The sequence below is a fragment of the Notechis scutatus genome, chromosome 1 (assembly GCF_049901735.1).
Source record: "Notechis scutatus isolate UNSWTSFEM ecotype Mainland chromosome 1, rNotScu1.2, whole genome shotgun sequence".
Lineage (NCBI taxonomy): Eukaryota > Metazoa > Chordata > Lepidosauria > Squamata > Elapidae > Notechis > Notechis scutatus.
The window spans coordinates 144,363,269-144,380,874 of NC_142009.1; the positions used below are offsets into that span (position 1 = coordinate 144,363,269).

General features: G+C 37.9%; 1 protein-coding gene across 5 annotated transcripts; it reads left to right on the forward strand.

The window, feature by feature from the left end:
• The first annotated feature begins 61 nt into the window (after positions 1-61).
• On the forward strand, positions 62-17,189 carry ESD (esterase D). 5 transcript variants are annotated; one of them, XM_087947766.1, is made up of 10 exons: positions 62-255; positions 6,422-6,608; positions 7,140-7,210; positions 9,599-9,687; positions 11,026-11,124; positions 12,388-12,512; positions 13,562-13,681; positions 14,031-14,129; positions 14,994-15,161; positions 16,891-17,189. In XM_087947766.1, the coding sequence occupies exons 3-10, from the start codon at positions 7,143-7,145 to the stop codon at positions 16,969-16,971; spliced, it is 849 nt and encodes a 282-aa protein (XP_087803892.1). In that variant the 5' UTR covers positions 62-255; positions 6,422-6,608; positions 7,140-7,142; the 3' UTR covers positions 16,972-17,189. The 5 variants fall into 5 exon arrangements, with proteins under 5 accessions (XP_087803892.1, XP_087803880.1, XP_087803889.1 ...); XM_087947754.1 differs by having other exon boundaries at positions 62-194; XM_087947763.1 differs by having other exon boundaries at positions 62-194; positions 6,425-6,608.
• Positions 17,190-17,606: the final 417 nt, after the last annotated feature.

Below are 17,606 nucleotides of genomic sequence, written 5' to 3' on the forward strand. Positions count from 1 at the left end.
GGGCAGGGGCTTTAGAGAACTACGAGTCCCATGAAAGCATCGGGGTTGGGTGGGCGAGCCTATCCAAAGTAAGAGAGAGAGAGAGAGAGAGAGACTGAGCAGGGTCCTATAATTCAGTCGCCTTTCTTCGTTCCATCCAGGGCCTGGAGTGACTAATTGAAGCGCAACCAACGATTGCAAGTCCATTTAAAAAGGTGAGCGCTCCAGCAACGGTGCTGGTTTCCCGCTCTTTTCATGACCATTATAAAAAGATTGGTAAGCTGCTTTTATTTTTTGTTCATGCTGGAACGTAGGTGTGCAAGCTGCACTTCATGTATTTACAAAAGGGGGAAATGGGGGGGACAATATGTGCACACTGCCACTTTGGCTTTGTATAAAAGGACCAGGGGTAAATTAAGTATATTTTCTCCCGCTGAGCTTTCTTTTAAAACGGTTTTATTAGTTGGGATAAATTAATGGTGTCTGGTTTTTCCCATGTGATTCTTAAAACATGGAGGTTACAGAGTTAACAAGGCTATTAAAAAGAGAAGACTTCAATTCTTTTGCTTTTAATAGAAGAAAAACAGCAAGTGGAGAGTAACGATAGGTATCAAAGCCCCCGGGACAGCCTGCATTCTCCCAACCGTTTCGTTTTACCGATGCACACCAATTTAAAAGAGAAAAATAATACAGATTTAGGAGTCAGCCCAACCCACTTTCCAGCATGGCCTGTCTCACTGAAGTAATGCCAACCCACAGGTGTCTGTGTGTCTGTTAAAACGTGGCAGCTTACAATTTAAAACAAAGCATGCACATACAAGTGCAAAATATATAACTGAAACAAGTAAATGAAAATGTATTAGTCAAATTGGATTCTATACAAAATAGATACTTAAGCAGAATTGTGAGTTATTTTTATGTTCCATTTATAATGAAGTCTCCCCATAATTATAGAAATGCTGTTGACTTTAAATGCTGTCAAATTCATGTGGCTAGCCAGGTTGTATTGTATATTGTTGCTGGTCTCAACCCATGCATTTTTCTTCCTAGTGTTTTTTTTTAGTGGAGGCCCTACTTTTTTGTCTTTTTTAAGAAAGTGTTGATCCATTTGTTGCAACAGAAATTGACTGACTGGCTTGTTGCCCAAGCCCTGACATCAAGCCTAAGTATAATGACTGGGCCCAAAAGTCACCCAGCCAGGTTTCATGCCAATGGCAGGACTAGAACTCATGGTCTCTTGGTTCTACCCCCTAAAATTATATATATAATCTAGAGATTGTGTACATAACTAATATGTGCCCTTCCTTCCTTACTGGACTAGGGAAACAAGTATGAAAAAAATTCTAGTAGCAAGCATATATATTCTCTATGAAAAAATTGGATAAATGAGATTTTTCTCATTTGAGCATTTGTTTTCTTTAAAAGAACCATTCAAACTTAATAAAACAGGCTCAATCTAATTGTTTTCATATCAAGTACAGGTAGTCCTCGACTTAAAAACCCCAACTCAGCCCCAAATTTCTGAAATATTTGTTAAGTGAGTTTTGCCCCATTTTAAAACCTTTCTTGCCACAGTCGTTAAGTGAATCACTGCAGTTGATAAGTTAGTAACCCAGTTGGAAAGTAAATATTACTTCCCCGTTGATTTGGCTTGTGAGAAGGTTGCAAAAGGTGATAGCATGACCTTGAGATTCAGCAATGGTCATAACTATGAACCAGTTGCCATGCATCTGAATTTTGACCACATGATCATGGGGCTGCTACAAAGATGGTCACTGTGAAAACCGGTCATGTCACATTTTTTCAGTGCTGTTGGTAAATTTGAACAGTCACTAAATGAACTGTTGTTAGTTGAGGACTATCTGTAATATAGCTTGTGTGGGCAATGGATATGGAGATGAAAATGTCAGTTGGGATAATACTCACTTCAACAGTTTCCAGAAAATCTATATCTCTTGTCTGAGGTCAGTAGTATAGGAAAGGCAATATTTAAAAATGTTATTAGCAAGCTGTATAAGGACTCTTTCATTCCTATCTGTAGGACAATTTTTAGAAGAACAACGAAGAATGTACTTCATGGACTTTTTAATGGATAAAATCATTCTTATGATCTGTGAAAGGAAATGTAAATTGCACTAAAATCCTTACAGTATAATGTCATTTACTGGACATTTAGTCCTCACTTGATGGTACAAATTCAGTTCTACTTACCCCACAGGGCATCTTTTTATAGATACCTGTGGTAAATATAAGATAATACTGGCAGAGTTTATCATCTATTATTTCATTTTATATAGATGGGAGAGAAAAATATTAGATTGTGCCATAACAGCCTGGCATATGAAAGTTAAGCAAGTTGATATTAAATAAATGACTCAGAGTTGCTGGGAAAGGAACCTCTGAACTGGTGTTACCTCCTGCCTCCACACATCGAGGAGGTCGAGCAACTGCCAGCGATACCCTCAGGTGAAGATGTTGTGAGGGGAGGCTCAACCCCTCCCCTCAGGAGATGCAAAACATTCACCGTCCCTCTGGAGTGCTTCTCTTCCTCCTCTCCAGAAGTGCTCACATGCCCAGCGGGAAGGAGGAGGTTTGGCAGGTGCCAGAGGGGCTGCGAGCACTTTGCAGCTCCTGAGGGGAGAGGTTGAGCCTCCCCCTCACAACATCTCCACCTGAGGGCATTGCTGGTAGCCGCTTCCTGCAGCTCAGGAGGTCCGCGCTCTTCTCACTGCTGCTCGGCCTCCTCGATGCGCGGAGGCAGGAGGCAGCAGCTATGACACGGGCTTGCTACAGAGACTGCAGGATTGCCCCACCTCCCCACCAGCCATCTGGTCTTCAGCACGTGGCTTGTCAGCCTCCGGACATCAGATTCCCAACACCCAACACCAGTTCAAAGGTTCCTTTGCCCCCACCCCCTCGCAGGCTAGGGAACACCCGGGAAGGGCTCCGATGCCGCAATTTCCCGTGCGCTGCCCTCCCTCCTTGCATGCATCAGTCCATCTGCTACCGGTATCACCCCTGTTGCAGATACGGGTGCGCTGTGGCCGACCAATTTTTTCTCACGGACCACCAGTGTGCCACGACCCACCGGTTAGCAACCACTGTTCTAGGAAATATTAAAAAGGCAGAATATTTTTCCCTAAAAGAGAAATATAAATCTTAGAGGGCACAGAAACTCAACCCCAGCAGATATTTTGGCGCCAGCTTATTTACAGATAAAAGGCTGGGCCAGCTTATCTACAACACAAAAGACCTTCACTCTCAGGACATGGTAGGATTAGCCCTCACTCAGATCCAAACCAGGACAAAGCCATTAAGCCTTAATAGGAATTGCCCAAAGCCCCTTAACTACATCACCCAGCAAGATTCAACCAAGCCTGGGACTCAAGACAACCTACAAAGTTACCAAGTCTGACAACCAATCAGGATACATTTCTTACCATAGGAACATGAAGCAAGTTCAAAGCCTAACAGAGGATATAAAATTCTCTCCCTTTCTCACCCAGGTGCTCATTTTTTTTGCCCAGGACCTCAAAACCATGTGGTCCTGTCCACCATTAAACCATCCTTCCAAGCAGTCTCTGTGTTTCCAGTGTCTTTCTTCCCACTTGGAACTGAACCCAGGTGAACATTTCTTCCAACAGTGCTATGGAAAATAATTTGACTCCCTCATTGTAGGAGCCCCTCAAATATTGGAACAGAACTATCATGTTTCCCCTAGTCCTTCTTTTCTTTAGATTAGACATACCCAGTTCCTGCAACCGTTCTTGGCACATTTTAACCTTCAGTCCCCTAATTATTTTTGTTGCAATTCTCTGTACTCTTTCCAGAGTCTCCACATCTTCTTTATATTGTGTTGACCAAAATGAATGCAGTATTCATCCTCATGCAGAAAAAAAATCTTATAAATCAAGGTCTTGTGGGAAAGAAATATGTTCTGGACTGGCAATATTGTCACATAATTTATGTGATTTGGCCTGAATGTTGGTATTCTATTATTTATGTAGTGCAATATGTATAGTGCAATATGCTTCCTTGATGAATATCATTTTCATACTTTTCTCTTTTTACTTCCCCATACTTGCAAACCTGTGATTGTAAGAGCTAGAAAACTGTAAGAATTTACTTGCTTTAATGTCACAGTGTAAACAACGCTTGCTCTTTCTCCTGGTAACCTATTACCATTACATTTCAAATGTGAAATTTATTTACCATATCATTGAATGAAATGTATGTCTCTGTTGATTGACATAATGATAGTATTGCTGTTATAACCCATCTTACATCAGGCTTAATATAGTTGTGACCTTTGATTCTTCAGCTGAAGACCAGGTTCCTGCAATCTCTTGGCTTATGGACAAGGGTGCTTTGCAGACTTCCTAGAGAAAGAAAAAACCATTTAGTCTTCATGTTCAATTGCCCTCTCTATTTTCTTCATACTTTTTGTGTGGAGAAAACCTGGATTTATTTTTTTTAACTGTGGGTCATGCTGTAATTTAGAATGGGAGAAATGAGAGACACCAACCCCTTGACAAAACACGGATGTCTGGCTGTGCTGGTGTCCTTGCTTTTGCCAAGACATTGCCCAGTCTTGTGCTTTAGTGCTGCAGTTGCACCATTGAACATCTGGATAATTCAGCTTCTCTCCCTATTGCATGCTTATAGCCCTGTATTCTCAAATGTGTCCCTGAGATTTGCAGTTCCAGTATATCTGAAGCTGAGGTGGGGCAGTCTAAGGGTTATTATTATTATTATCTTTGGATATAAACCAGCCTGGTGATATATGAGAATTTTTTTAAATGTAGGAAATTAAGATTAAGACAAGATTAAGAAAAGGAAAATATGATTTTGTTCAAGTTGAATCAATCTTCCCATATCTCACTGATTATAAGAAGATTGCTTCTTGTTTCATCAGAACATTTTCCTCCATGATATGTTCTTAATATACCTAGTTTTTCTTAATGACAACAACCCATATTCTTGCATCTAAGTGTAGCACGCAGAAACCAATAATGTCTGTGTTTAATTGGTAATCTTGTTTTCGGATGTTCATTCTGCCCATGTTGCATTAGGGCATTTTAATAAATTTCTATAAAGAGCAAATAAAATTTCAAAATATTGTTTGTGGATGCTTCTGTCTTCCTCTTTGAGAAGTAATTCTGATGCCAAAAGCTTTGAATTCATGAAGAGCAAGCAGGTATTGTAAACTGCTTTGGGGAATTTCCCATTTTCAGTGGTATCTAAATCAGAATTGAGTGAATGATTTACTTCCTGGTATGGATCCTCTTACACAAGAGAGGATTCAGGTTGGTTCTGCTCACTTCATCTGCTTGAGGAAAATTGAACTGCTCCCTAGATAGCTATAGGCATTTTGCTAAGCCATCCTGTGATTTATTTTATTTTGGTTTTGGTATAATTGATTGGGCGGACTCTTCCTATTGTGGTTTGCTGATCATGGCTTGTTGCTCAGCAAATCAATCAATAGTTCTAAGTGTGCTATGTTAAATGGATGAAGATAATATAAGAGTTTCAAGATGTCTGTGTAAAATGGCTCAAGTGTGATAGATGAACAAAATCCATACTAAACGTTCATTCTCTAAATGATCATTCCAGAAGTAAAACTAATTTCTACATAAAATGGAAATCAAGCATTATTATAACTTTTATACCCTTCCCCTCCTAGGACAGCAATTATTATGGCAAAAATCATTTAGCAGATTCAGTTTGCATGGAGCACAAGTACTGGGAGGAAAAGTCGAAGTAGTGCTGGTTTATTTTCTGCAAAGTCTTGGGAAGAAATTGAAATGAAAATAGTAGAAAATAGATGTAAGCACTGTAACTGCGAAAGAGCTGAATATTTGCCTTCCCTCTCAACAGCATTTTTCTGTTAGTTTCTTGGCAGGAACTTCTAAATGGAATTCATTCGGATTTCTATCCCTGGCATGGAGCCCTACCTCCCAAAGTAGACCACGGGCTAATTTGAGTTAGGCCTTAAGCAAGGCTGTGTTCCAAAACCTCTTCTCCTTATCAAAGGCTTGTAAAGCAATTGTAAATATTAATATAAGAGTGCATCTCTACCCGCCTGAAGGACCATGGGTTCAGACTGAAGTAGTAAGAGTTTCTGTGTCAAATGTTAAGCAAAGCACCAGGTCTGATAGCAAAAATCAAAAGGAATCTGATAGCACCTCTTGTAACTAACACATGTTATTAAAAGGCATACTTTTTGTGAGCTGTAACTCACTTCATCAGATAAATAGGGTGGTTTGATTCATGTAGACTTTAAATTAGAATGTGGAGAGGGTAGAAATGGTATCTTGACAGCTTAAGCCTTTTAATCAACTGTATTGGTTGGAAAAGATCTGCAGTACTGGAATAATTCTGTTTTCTAAGCTCTATTTTATCTAATTTGGCTGGTGATTTCTGGCCCCATCTTTTCTTCCAGAAGCTCAAGGTAAGAAGCAGTGTGGTATAATGGTTAAGATGTCAAACTAAGATCAGAAGACCCTGGTTCTAGTCTACCCTCAGCTACAGAATTTCACTTGGAAATGTTAAGCAGTTCACTAGGTAATGTTGGACTTTCTCAGCCCACCTCACACCAAGGAAAAAAGGAAAGAAATCTTAAGTGAAAGGTGGGTTATAAAATAATAAGCTACGTATAGTAGCTTATTATTTTTTGCCACATATTATTTTTTTGCTATATATTGCTCAATTTCTCTGTAGATCTAAACTAATTCAGTCAGTTTTCATTGCTGAGTGTGGACTTGAACTTGAGTCTCCTTGATCCTAAATCCAGTATCTTTAGTCTTACCAGCTCTTTATTCTTAAGTAGGTATTACTTGTGTCTTCTGCTCTTCCATGTATTGGCTTACTGATTTGTGAAAGTTTCTGCTGACCAAGAAATACTATATGTGATGAGAGAGTTTTAATTGTCTTCAACTGTGAAGAGAAAGGGGAAAAAATGAAGGCTGGTGGGAGATAATAACAATTTTATGTTTGTGTTCATGTTAGCACTTTAAAGCAATTTTGTTGTTTCAAAATCTGTATGAATTTTTTAGCAACTTAAATATTGCTAACACATTTTTATATACAGGTGTTATGTACGATGGTGTGATTTTGCTGAATAAAACGAACTCATGAAATCTCATTTTTCCTCAACACAGATCATGGCCATGAAGGAAGTTTCTAGCAACAAATGCTGTGGAGGTTTTCAGAAAGTGTTTGAACATGACAGGTTAATATGCTATTTATTTAAATAATTTTATACTGACTTCTTAGGAAACTAATCACAACATACATAGACAGACAGATAAAAGGACTTAAACACTACAGTTGTAAAAGTAGCAGTGAAAACACTTGGATAGGAAGATCTGGGAAAATGAGAATATGCTTCTTTCAAAATGAAGAGAACAAGCAAATTTCCCTTGTAAACAGAATTCATCAAAACGAGAGCACTAACATTATATTTATTTGATTTTCTCCATGACAACCTGTCCATAACCTGTTCTTTCAAGTCTCTCAATGGTGCATTCATCTTCACTGTAACTGAATTTATACATCTTGCAGCTGGTTGTCTTCCTTTTTCCTTCTACCTTTCCCAGCATTAAAGCCATTTCTGGAGATCTGGGTCTTTACATAATAGGATATCAGAGCCTGATCGTTTGGTGCCTTGATTGGGAATTCTGGTTTAATTTGTTCAAGGATTCATCAATTTGCTTTCTTGGCTGTCCACAGTATTCTCAAGAATCTTCTCCCATATTAAAGTTCAAAGTGGGCAATATTCTTCTTGTCTTGCGTCTTTAAGGTCCAACATTGTTTAAATCCAGATTAATTTCAGTTGCATCTAAGTTCCACTGTAATCAGTGGAACATAAACTTTTACAACACCAAAGTTCAACTACACTTGAGATTCTATGTACATTTATCTTGGAAGAAGTTGCATTGTGTATAGCAGGAAGGCTTAAGAAAAAACTTGGATAAAAGAATGCTGCTGGTCTGAATAGTCTGTTTATAATTAATGTGGGCAAATTTTCTTTTAAAAAATGACAGCTTGGATGGTTGTTCTAACATGAATCAGTAGTGCTAAATATTATTGAAACTAACATGTTGGCATATGCTTTCTTGGGCTTCTACATTTATACCCCTTTTCTAAAATATTGTTTTTTTAAAATGTATTGGGACTAGAGCTTCTAGAATAGAGAGCAGCCCTTCTGTAGAAAGAGAACCCTGGAGTCTTGATATTTATGATGGGTTCTGGTTGGAGGAGGCTATGTGATTTAGCAAAGATTTCTGTGAATGGAAGGGAGCAGGGAAAGTAATATTTATAAAATCATCATTCCTTCAGCTACTCCCAGTGTTGTTCCAAATGGTCTCTTTGGAACAGAAAGTACAGTGGGTGAAAAAAAAATCAGCAAAAATGCCACTCTCCCCCCATAAAAAAAAATGGAAACCTTTACTGCTTCAAGATTCTTTTGTTAGTAGAAGATGCATTCCAAAAGCATTATGCTTTTTTCTTTTAACTAAGTCTATTCCTAGCTCTTTTCCTAGTAGCTTAATTCTGTCCTTTAAATCCAAGGTCCACTATGTGCTTGTCGTCTTTCCAATAATATGTTGGCAGTTTAATTGATATTAAAAGAATAGTTAAATATTATTGTGTTCCTTAATGACATTAATTTATTTATATATCATTTCTAATCCCATCTTTACTTTTTTTTAAATCACTTAAGGGGCTGAATATACCTAACACTCCTTTCTCCCTTTATTTTCCCCAGAACAACAACTCTTGTGAGGTGGGTTGAGAGGGATTGGCCCAAAGACACCTTAGCTGGCTTTCATGCCTAAAGCAGGATTAGAAATCACGATCTTCTGCTTTCTAGCCTAATGCCTTAACCCCAGTGCACCACACTGACTTTCTATTGGCAATTTTATTTTCATATTGCATAATTTTGGCTTATTAGGCTTTATGGTAGAAATTGCAATATTCAGAATGTTGGTTAGTTTGAAAAGATACCATGTTATTTTTGATTGAGTGTTCCTGCTCTGTTTCCTTCAGGCTTTGTGCTGGAGTCCATCCCGTTCCTTTCACATGCGTCCATAATTTAGCATTTTTCTTTAGTTATTTTCTGTCACATTAGCTGCATAGTCTCTCCCACCAAGAAGAAAACACTAAATGATAAAAACAGCTCATTCAGCAATAAATTTTTACAAGCTCTAATTTAATTCTCAATTAGATTAGATTAAGTTAGATTAGATTAGATTATTTAGTGCAGCCATGTCAAACCCGCAGCCCATGGGCTGTACACAGTCCTAGATAGCTAGTAGTAATGCTGCCCCACAAGATATAATAAAAATATTAAAAATAAAGGAAGTTTGTTATTTATATCCATTAACTATATTATATATTTTATATGTGGCCCAAGAGAATTCCTCTTCATTCAATGCGGCCCAGACAAGCCAAAAGATTGAACACCAATGATTTAATAGTTTATTATATATTAATCAGCCCCCAAAGCTAGAGTTCTCTGAGCAAGTTGCAACACTGCTGAAGCAGTAATAAACAGCCAAGTAAAAACATTATACTTTTAAAAAATGTTCTGTCTTAACTGCAATATTGTTGCTAACAGTGTGGAGCTGAAATGTAAAATGAAGTTTGGGATTTATTTACCGCCAAAGGCAGTAACTGAGAAATGTCCTGTGTTGTATTGGCTATCAGGTGAGTATTTTGAAATTATCTGTGAAAAGCATGGTTATGATGGTTAAAATTCAGTTGTTTAGTTAGTACAACTAAGTCAGGTCTTTAAAACAGAGTAGAATGTGTCCTTAGGTTACAAATCTTTGTGTGCCTTTTGTATGTGAGTCAGTATTGAAGAAGACAGGTTTTCTTTTATTAGTCAGCTAAGCCTTGTTGAGTATTAGGCAGAATTTGACATCTTTCTAATCCTCTGGCTTGTTGAAATAGCAATAGCACTTAGACTTATATACCACTTCACAATGCTTTACAGCCCTCTCTCTAAGCGGTTTACAGAGTCAGCTTATTGCCCCCAACAATCTGGGTCCTCATTTTACCCACCTCAGAAGGATGGAAGGCTGAGTCAACCTTGAGTTGGTGGGAATCAAACTGCCAGCAGTCAGCAGAATTAGCCTGCAATACTGCATTCTAACCACTATGCCACCATGGTTCAATAGATGTTTATATCTGGGCGAGATAGCGATACAGACACAGAGAGAGAGAGAGAGAGACAGAGAGACAGTGAGGTAGAAATAGAAAGGTAGAAATGTAGAAATAGGTAGAGAGGTAGAAATAGAGAAAGAAAGGTAGAAAGAGGGAGGGAGGAGGGGAGAGAGATGGAGACAGAGATGAAAGGCATGACTACTCAGGAGATGCCTTTCCAGATTTATCTTCTTGCTTATCTGTCACTTGCTGAAAAGTTCAGGGTCTTCCCTAGATCTCTTAGCAAAATGGAGCCATACATCCTATCTGTTTGTAGTATCAAAGAATTAAAGGCACTTGATTTTACTATTGACTTTCTCTTGCTTCTGCATTGAATGCTACTTCCCAATCTAAATTGCTGTACACAATTGAGGATTTATTGGACTATAGTAGTTCCGATTTGGGGGCTTGGGTGGAGCAAGTGGGGTTTACTAGTTTTTTATATTCCTTATTTTAGCTTGCATGAGAATCATTGCGGCCGTTCTGTGAGTTTTATGAATTTATCTCTTGTTTATGATGACTGTAAACTGGCCAGAACCTGGTGATTGGAGCGGTATATACAGTGTTTTTCAGCCTTGGGAACTTTGCGTGGACTTCAACTCTCAGAATTCTTAAAGTTTCCAAAGTTGAGGAACATTGAGTATAAAAATACCTAACTTCATCTGATCATTAGAATCTAGAAACCAAATAAGTGGTTCATTTTTTTCCCTATGAAATGAAAATGAGAATGAAACCAGGAATGTGTAGCTTCTCTTATTTAGGCACAGAGGATGCCTTCCTGGTCCAGATTAGTGATAAAGAATGTTTGTTTAGTATTAAGGTGTTCTGCTCTCTTCTCAGGATTAACATGTACAGAACAAAACTTCATAACCAAAGCTGCTTTCCATCAAGCTGCAGCTGAACATGGCCTTATTGTAGTTGCTCCAGATACCAGTCCACGTAAGTGGTTTATTAAAGAGCATCAGTTTAATTGGTTTACTCATGGCTTTGATACAGAAGTTCTGACTCTAGCAAACTTAAGTAACAACTAGTTACTTACCAACTATTCAGAGTTACAATGGACATCCCTGGGAGTACTTACAACTTGGTTCTGAAGTTCCAGTGGCTGCCATCCCACACCCTCATGGTCACATGGTCACATACGTGGTGTTTGTCAACTGTCCTGCATTTATGGCTGCTTGCAACATCCTGTGGTCATGTGGGACAATTTTGCTGAAAACTGGAATTTATTTCCAGTTTTCTGCAAAACTGGCCCCACAGCAAACCATTGGTTCGCTTAAAAGACCACAGTGGTCACTTAACACTTGCTGCAAAGAAGGTCATAATGTTGGGTCAGTCATGTGGGTGACCTGATTTACAACTAGGCAGGCTTCATTGTAAGGCGAGGACTATCTGCATGTACGTGTGTAAATAGTACTTATTTTACTTGTTGAAAATATCGCGTTTCAGGTATCTGCCACTACTTTTGACGATAACTGGTTTACATTTTCTCAACAGGAAGAATAGAAATTATTATCTTTCTGTCCTGCCCTCCCTGCATTTTGCTCCTGAAACGAAGTATCTGTCATTGAGTAGCTTCTCTGGCAAAAAGGGGCTGAACAGCAGATAATTAGGGGGGAATGGGCTTCCTGTGTATAAATATAGCCAGTTTATCAGTGACTGGGTGGTCCTGCTTCACTGGCAGCCATTAAATTTAGCATATTGGGGGCGGGGTCTTTCATCAATATGAATGGTAGATAGATTTTGAAAGAGGAGATCCTGTAGGCATAACTCTTAGATTAGGCCGGGAACTATAATAATTACATTCCTATCTTGATATACTGTATATTTCCCCAGTGGGCTCTTTCTGGATTACCAGAAATCCAGTCATAGTACATTTTTCCAAGAAGTGATCTTCTTTCTGAAGAAAAATATGCACTCGCATTGAATATCTGTCTTCTTATGACACACAAAGCTAATTATTGAGCCCTTACTTAAAGTTTCAGAACTGACTTTCCGCAGCTCAGCAAAATTCCTGCAAAGATTTTATAGTTATCAGGTAAATTTTTCTGCCCAGCATTTAATTTCAGAAGATATTATTGATTTTGAGACAGATATTTTCCCCCTAGCCTTGTGGTTAGCCCTGCTCTTCATGAAGACAAAGTATCGGCCTCCGTTCCTGTACTTTGCTGATTATTGATGTAACATTTCTTTCCCTGGCAGGTGGATGCAACATTCAAGGAGAAGACGAGAGCTGGGATTTTGGCACTGGAGCCGGTTTTTATGTAGATGCCACAGAAGAATTATGGAAAACAAATTATCGCATGTATTCTTACATAAAAGATGAGGTAATTTGAATTACATTAATCTAAATCAGTGTTTCTTTAAAATGAGCGATATTGTCCCCTGGAGGACATTTGAATTATTTAATGTGACAGCTGGGGGGGCGGGAGGGGGGCATTAGATGACAAGAGGCCAACAGGAGGAGTGGGATTAGGATAATGGAAGCAGAAGATTATGCATCACTTATCCATCAAATGTTTATTGTGTAAAACTGTAAACTTTGATTGTTATAAATATATCAAACTTTAGATGCTTAAAATAGTGTCACGCTTAGGATTGTTTTGACTGCATACTGTGAAGCATACAATTGTGCTGGGTATTATAGTAGTGCAACAATATGATTCACATGAGCTGCACATTTGGTTACACTTTATTAAATTATTACTATGATGACTTGTAATTTTATGACGTAACTGTATGTATTTGTAATTGTTAGGAAATAAATAAATGTGCAATAAATGTTTTTTCTTTAATAATTGCAAGTCACGCACACAGGACACTGGGTGTTACGAAGTAAAGGGACAGGATGCCTACCCCAAATGTTGGAGAAATGCTGATAATAAATGAATTGATGAAAAAGGGAGGGTGGGAAAAAAGTGAAGGGGGAGTTGGGAAAGAGAGAGAGAGAGATCTACAATTACCATAATATAATTACACATTGTAGGTAGGTATTAGGTAAAGATGTGCTAGTGTAATTTTCTCTCATTTATCTCAATCTGATCTCAGACCAGTGTGACTTTCTGGTTTACTTCAATGAAAGAAATACAACATACGTTTCATTGAGGATGGAAGAAGTTACCATGCTTCTGGAATGCTCCCTTAATATATTAAGGGCTTTAAAACTACATCCATGATAAATTTACTAATGATTTATTCATCTGTATCTTTAAAAAAAGACTTGTATGCTGTAAACCTGCCACTTTTAGACACAGTGATTGACAAAGTAAACAATTATGTAGATGAAAGTAAATATGTGTTTTCATTTTATGCAGGAGAAAATGTAAGTATGGTGACTTTCTTCTTCTCCTTTGTCTTTATCTTCTTTGTCTATTAGTTACCTATTCTGATCAATGCCAATTTCCCAGTTGATTCTGGAAGGATGTCAATTTCAGGCCATTCCATGGGAGGCCATGGGGCTCTCATCCTTGCTCTAAAGAATCCTGGAAAATATAAAGTAAGATTCAAACTATTTAATGTGTCAAATTAAATCAAGGAATAATTGATAAGTCTGGTTGGTCTGGCACCTGGTGGGGGAAGAGTTGTTTTGTTTTTATTCTGGTTTTTATTGGTTGTTAAACCTCCCTAGGAGCACTGTGTGTAATAAGCAGCTATGTAGGTTAAATAAATGTGTGTGTGTGTGTGTGCGCGCATGCACACAATAATCATGACGGTGGAATAATGTTGGTTTATCAAAGTGGGAAAATAACTATGTTCTGGAATTCTGTAAATGACAACTTCATAAATGTTTATTTGAAGAAAAATAATTTCACATTGTTATGCATTAATCATCAATATTTAAATAGTCTGTTTCAGCATTTGCTCCAATCTGCAACCCAATGCAGTGTCCATGGGGGAAAAAGGCTTTTAGTGGATATCTAGGATCAAACACAACAAATTGGGAAGTATGTACTGAAAATGTTGTCACATAAATAATATAGAATAAGTTGCAATTGTTTTTTAAAAATATCAATCTACCATTTCAAAACTAACCCTGTAGAGTCCATTTGTGATTCCACCAGCAGACAAAGGTATGCAAGTCAGCTTTTAGCATTGAAGAACACTTGTTATATCAGTTTTGTTAATGGTATGCAGTATTTTTATTTCAGATCATTTCAAATTTGAAACTTCCATTCTGAGTTGCAATCAGTTCCCCATTCAAAATTAACCGCTTTATCATTTGTTTTCATTTTAGAAATGTTCTTGTTTTTCAGGTACAAGTGTTTCCAACTTAGATATGGTTGGAAATAGTTTGCTTGGAAGACAAGACATATTTTCAATTTGAAAACTTTTGTACACCTGTAGATTTTATTGTTTCTTATTCATTTATTTTTGACTGAGTTATTAATGTTGTAATTATAACTATCATTTTATAGCTAACAATTTACAATCTGGATGTTGATTTTAAAGCAGCTACTGCCAGAAAAAAAATATATAATCTTTATTGGTTGATGCCCGGAAAATGTGAAGTTGGAATACTAGATCCTTCTGTTTAATAATTCTGACAGATGAATGCCAGATTGAAACTATTTTATTCTTCCAGCTGATAGTGGCTACAAAGGAAAGGGAACTTGTTCCATTCTTGGGGCTTTAAAACAGAAGAGAATTCAAATCATATGCATTTCATTGTAGCTAATAGATGCCAAGTGGTTATAAGTCTGTTGCATGAAATTGCCTTTTGTCTGCAGTCTCCCTTGTCTTTCTCACCTTTTAATCTGGCCAGGCTGATGCTATTGTTAGAAGCAAATGCATTTTTTTTTTCCTTATAGGCCTATGATGCCACACACATTGCAAAATCTTACCAAGGCTCTCCTCTGGATATTCTAATAGACCAAGGCAAAGATGATCAGTTCCTTACAGCAGGACAGTTGCTACCCGATAATTTCATTGCTGCTTGCACAGAACGGAAAATCCCAGTCGTTTTTAGGTTGCAGCAGGTAATGCTCCAGAACTGGGTTTTAATTTATTTGCATCTAGTGCTTAAATCTTATTTGAAAAGATAAGTAAAAAGTGATAATTTAATTAAATGATTTTTTAAATGACTATATCGGTTCCTACAATCTCAAAATCTAGGTCAGTGGTAGCTAACCTTTTAGGGCTCCTGTGCCAAAAATTGAATGAGCGCTTGCACGCTCGTACTCATGTGCCAGCACCCAGAAGGCAATTTGCGTGCCCTCCACGTCCCCTACGCATGCGCGTGCAATTCCCACCCACCCACCCCCGCCACCCTGCACTGCGCCTCAGAGCTAATTTTTGGCAGGTTTGAGGCCTTTTTCGGCCTCCCAAAGGCTTGAGGAAGGCTTCTGCAGGCTTCTACAATCTTTCTAGGCCGAAATCTAGCCCCGTTTCATTACTTCCTGTTTTTCTGAAAATACTGGAAGTGATGAAACGGGGCTAGATTTCAGCCTGCAGAAGTCTTCCTCAAGCCTTTGGGAGGCCGAAAAAGGCCTCAAACCCACCAAAAATCAGCTGTCAGGCACACACATACGCAGTGAGGTAAGTTTGCCTGCAGCTCGCGTACCGGCAAAAATGGCTCTGCGTGCCACCTGTGGCACGCATGCCATAGGTTCACCATCACGGATCTAGGTGTTAGATTTGTGTATCATACAGATTTTTCCATCTTACTAAATGTTGAGCCTAAAGCATCTAGGAATGTTAGTGGTTAATCAGACTTTTTCTGGGCTTTGCTCCCTACCCTGGCAAATTCTAGCTTGCTAAGAATCAGCTGCATTTTTTTCTGCAGCCCATTCATTACCAGTAAAATGAATTGCTTTTCCTTGGAAAAAGGAGCTCTTTGTTCTGGTTTGTCGCTCCCAAACCAAATTAGAAATCATACAAAAAAATGTGTGTACTTGGATTATAATTTCTGTGCGTTCTGTGCAATATCAATTCAAATAAAACCTTTTAGAAGGGAGGAGCAAAGTAGGAGAAAAAGAATTACATGTCAGGTACTCGACGAATTCATAGGAAGTCTTTCAGAAGTCCAGTTTATCGTGCAATGTTGCAGGAACAGCCACTGCCTGGTTAGGTTTAGGATTGACACTGCTTTCAGTGGCTTTAAAGATTTAAGATGTAACTTTGAGTTTGTGATATCAATGAACAAGAGACTGCTATGAGATTAAATACTGTGCACAGAGGAGAAAACTAAGGGTGTGGAAGACTTTTCAAATTCAGCAATTGTTTACAGTTTGAAATGGCTTCTCTAACTTATTCCAAGGAGTTTTGACTGTTCTGGAACCATTCCAAACTTGGAATGGCTGTTTCAATTTACAAGTATTTAGAACATTTCCAGAATGATTGGAACAGGATCAGCACACTTACAGTAATAGTGAAGAGGTGTTTCAGGTTTGAAACATTGTGCACCCAGTTGGACGTTAATTATGTTTTAAAAGAAATATTAAACATTTATACTACAATCCTATGCTTTCCTTTGAAGCTTGTTTACAACTGGGTATCTATTGTATGAGATTAAAGCCTTAAATTCTTGTTCATTTGAGAAACTCCTAAGGAGATGATTTACGATCTATGTGCTTGTAATTCAGCTTTCCTTAGTGGTAGAGAATATATTCTCCTGCCAGAGTGATAGTTGTAAAGTAGTTTTATATGCATATGCTTTTGACCTTTTGCTTAGTTTTTTGAAGCCACCTGGTCTTTTTCTCTCTTTAGGGCTACGATCACAGTTACTACTTTATCACAACGTTCATTAATGACCATATCAGGCACCATGCCAAATACCTCAATGCTTGACTGAGTCTAGCTATGGGAATGTCTGACAGTGAAAAACCTTGAAGAGATCAGTGGAAATAAACAACAAAAGCTCTGCCTGTGATTACTATTTCTGCAAACTGCAATGAAGTCCTGATTTGATGATTCAAAACAAATATTTTTAATATGCATGTCTAACTTGAAATTAGACATCACTCTTTCAAATAACACAAAGCAATAAAGGCTGCAATTGTAATACAGATGTATAAATCTACACACTTTCTTTCATGTTTATGTCCCTAGGTATATGTCATGCTTGCATCTTACTACAGTATATGTATTTTTGAATGGAAATGAGAAAGTGGAAACATTTCAAAACCAATCAATGTTTTTTTTTTTTCAGTAAAAGGCTATTACTTTCATTTAGTTGTGGAGAGGTGGCAAGGAATATAATTAAGCACCTTCTGCACATTTGCAGAAGGGTTGGAGTCTTTTTCTGCATTCTGCCTTTTATAGCTTGCTATAGCAAATAACATTTGAGTCCTGATTTTATTTATTATAGCTTCAAAGAAGGGCTTGTTTTGCCAGATGCATAATGGGCAAATTAATAAGAAAATGGTATTTACAGCATCATATTTTTGCTTTAGAGTCAAAGGAAGTGATGCTGGGATTTTCAC

Excerpts from the sequence above, each read along its gene's own strand:
- ESD (XM_087947743.1), top strand. The coding sequence starts at position 235 with ATGACCATTATAAAAAGATTG. Across the intron at positions 256-7,139 it reads TGACCATTATAAAAAGATTG|ATCATGGCCATGAAGGAAGT; the intron begins GTAAGCTGCTTT and ends TCCTCAACACAG. Across the intron at positions 15,162-16,890 it reads TCGTTTTTAGGTTGCAGCAG|GGCTACGATCACAGTTACTA; the intron begins GTAATGCTCCAG and ends TTCTCTCTTTAG.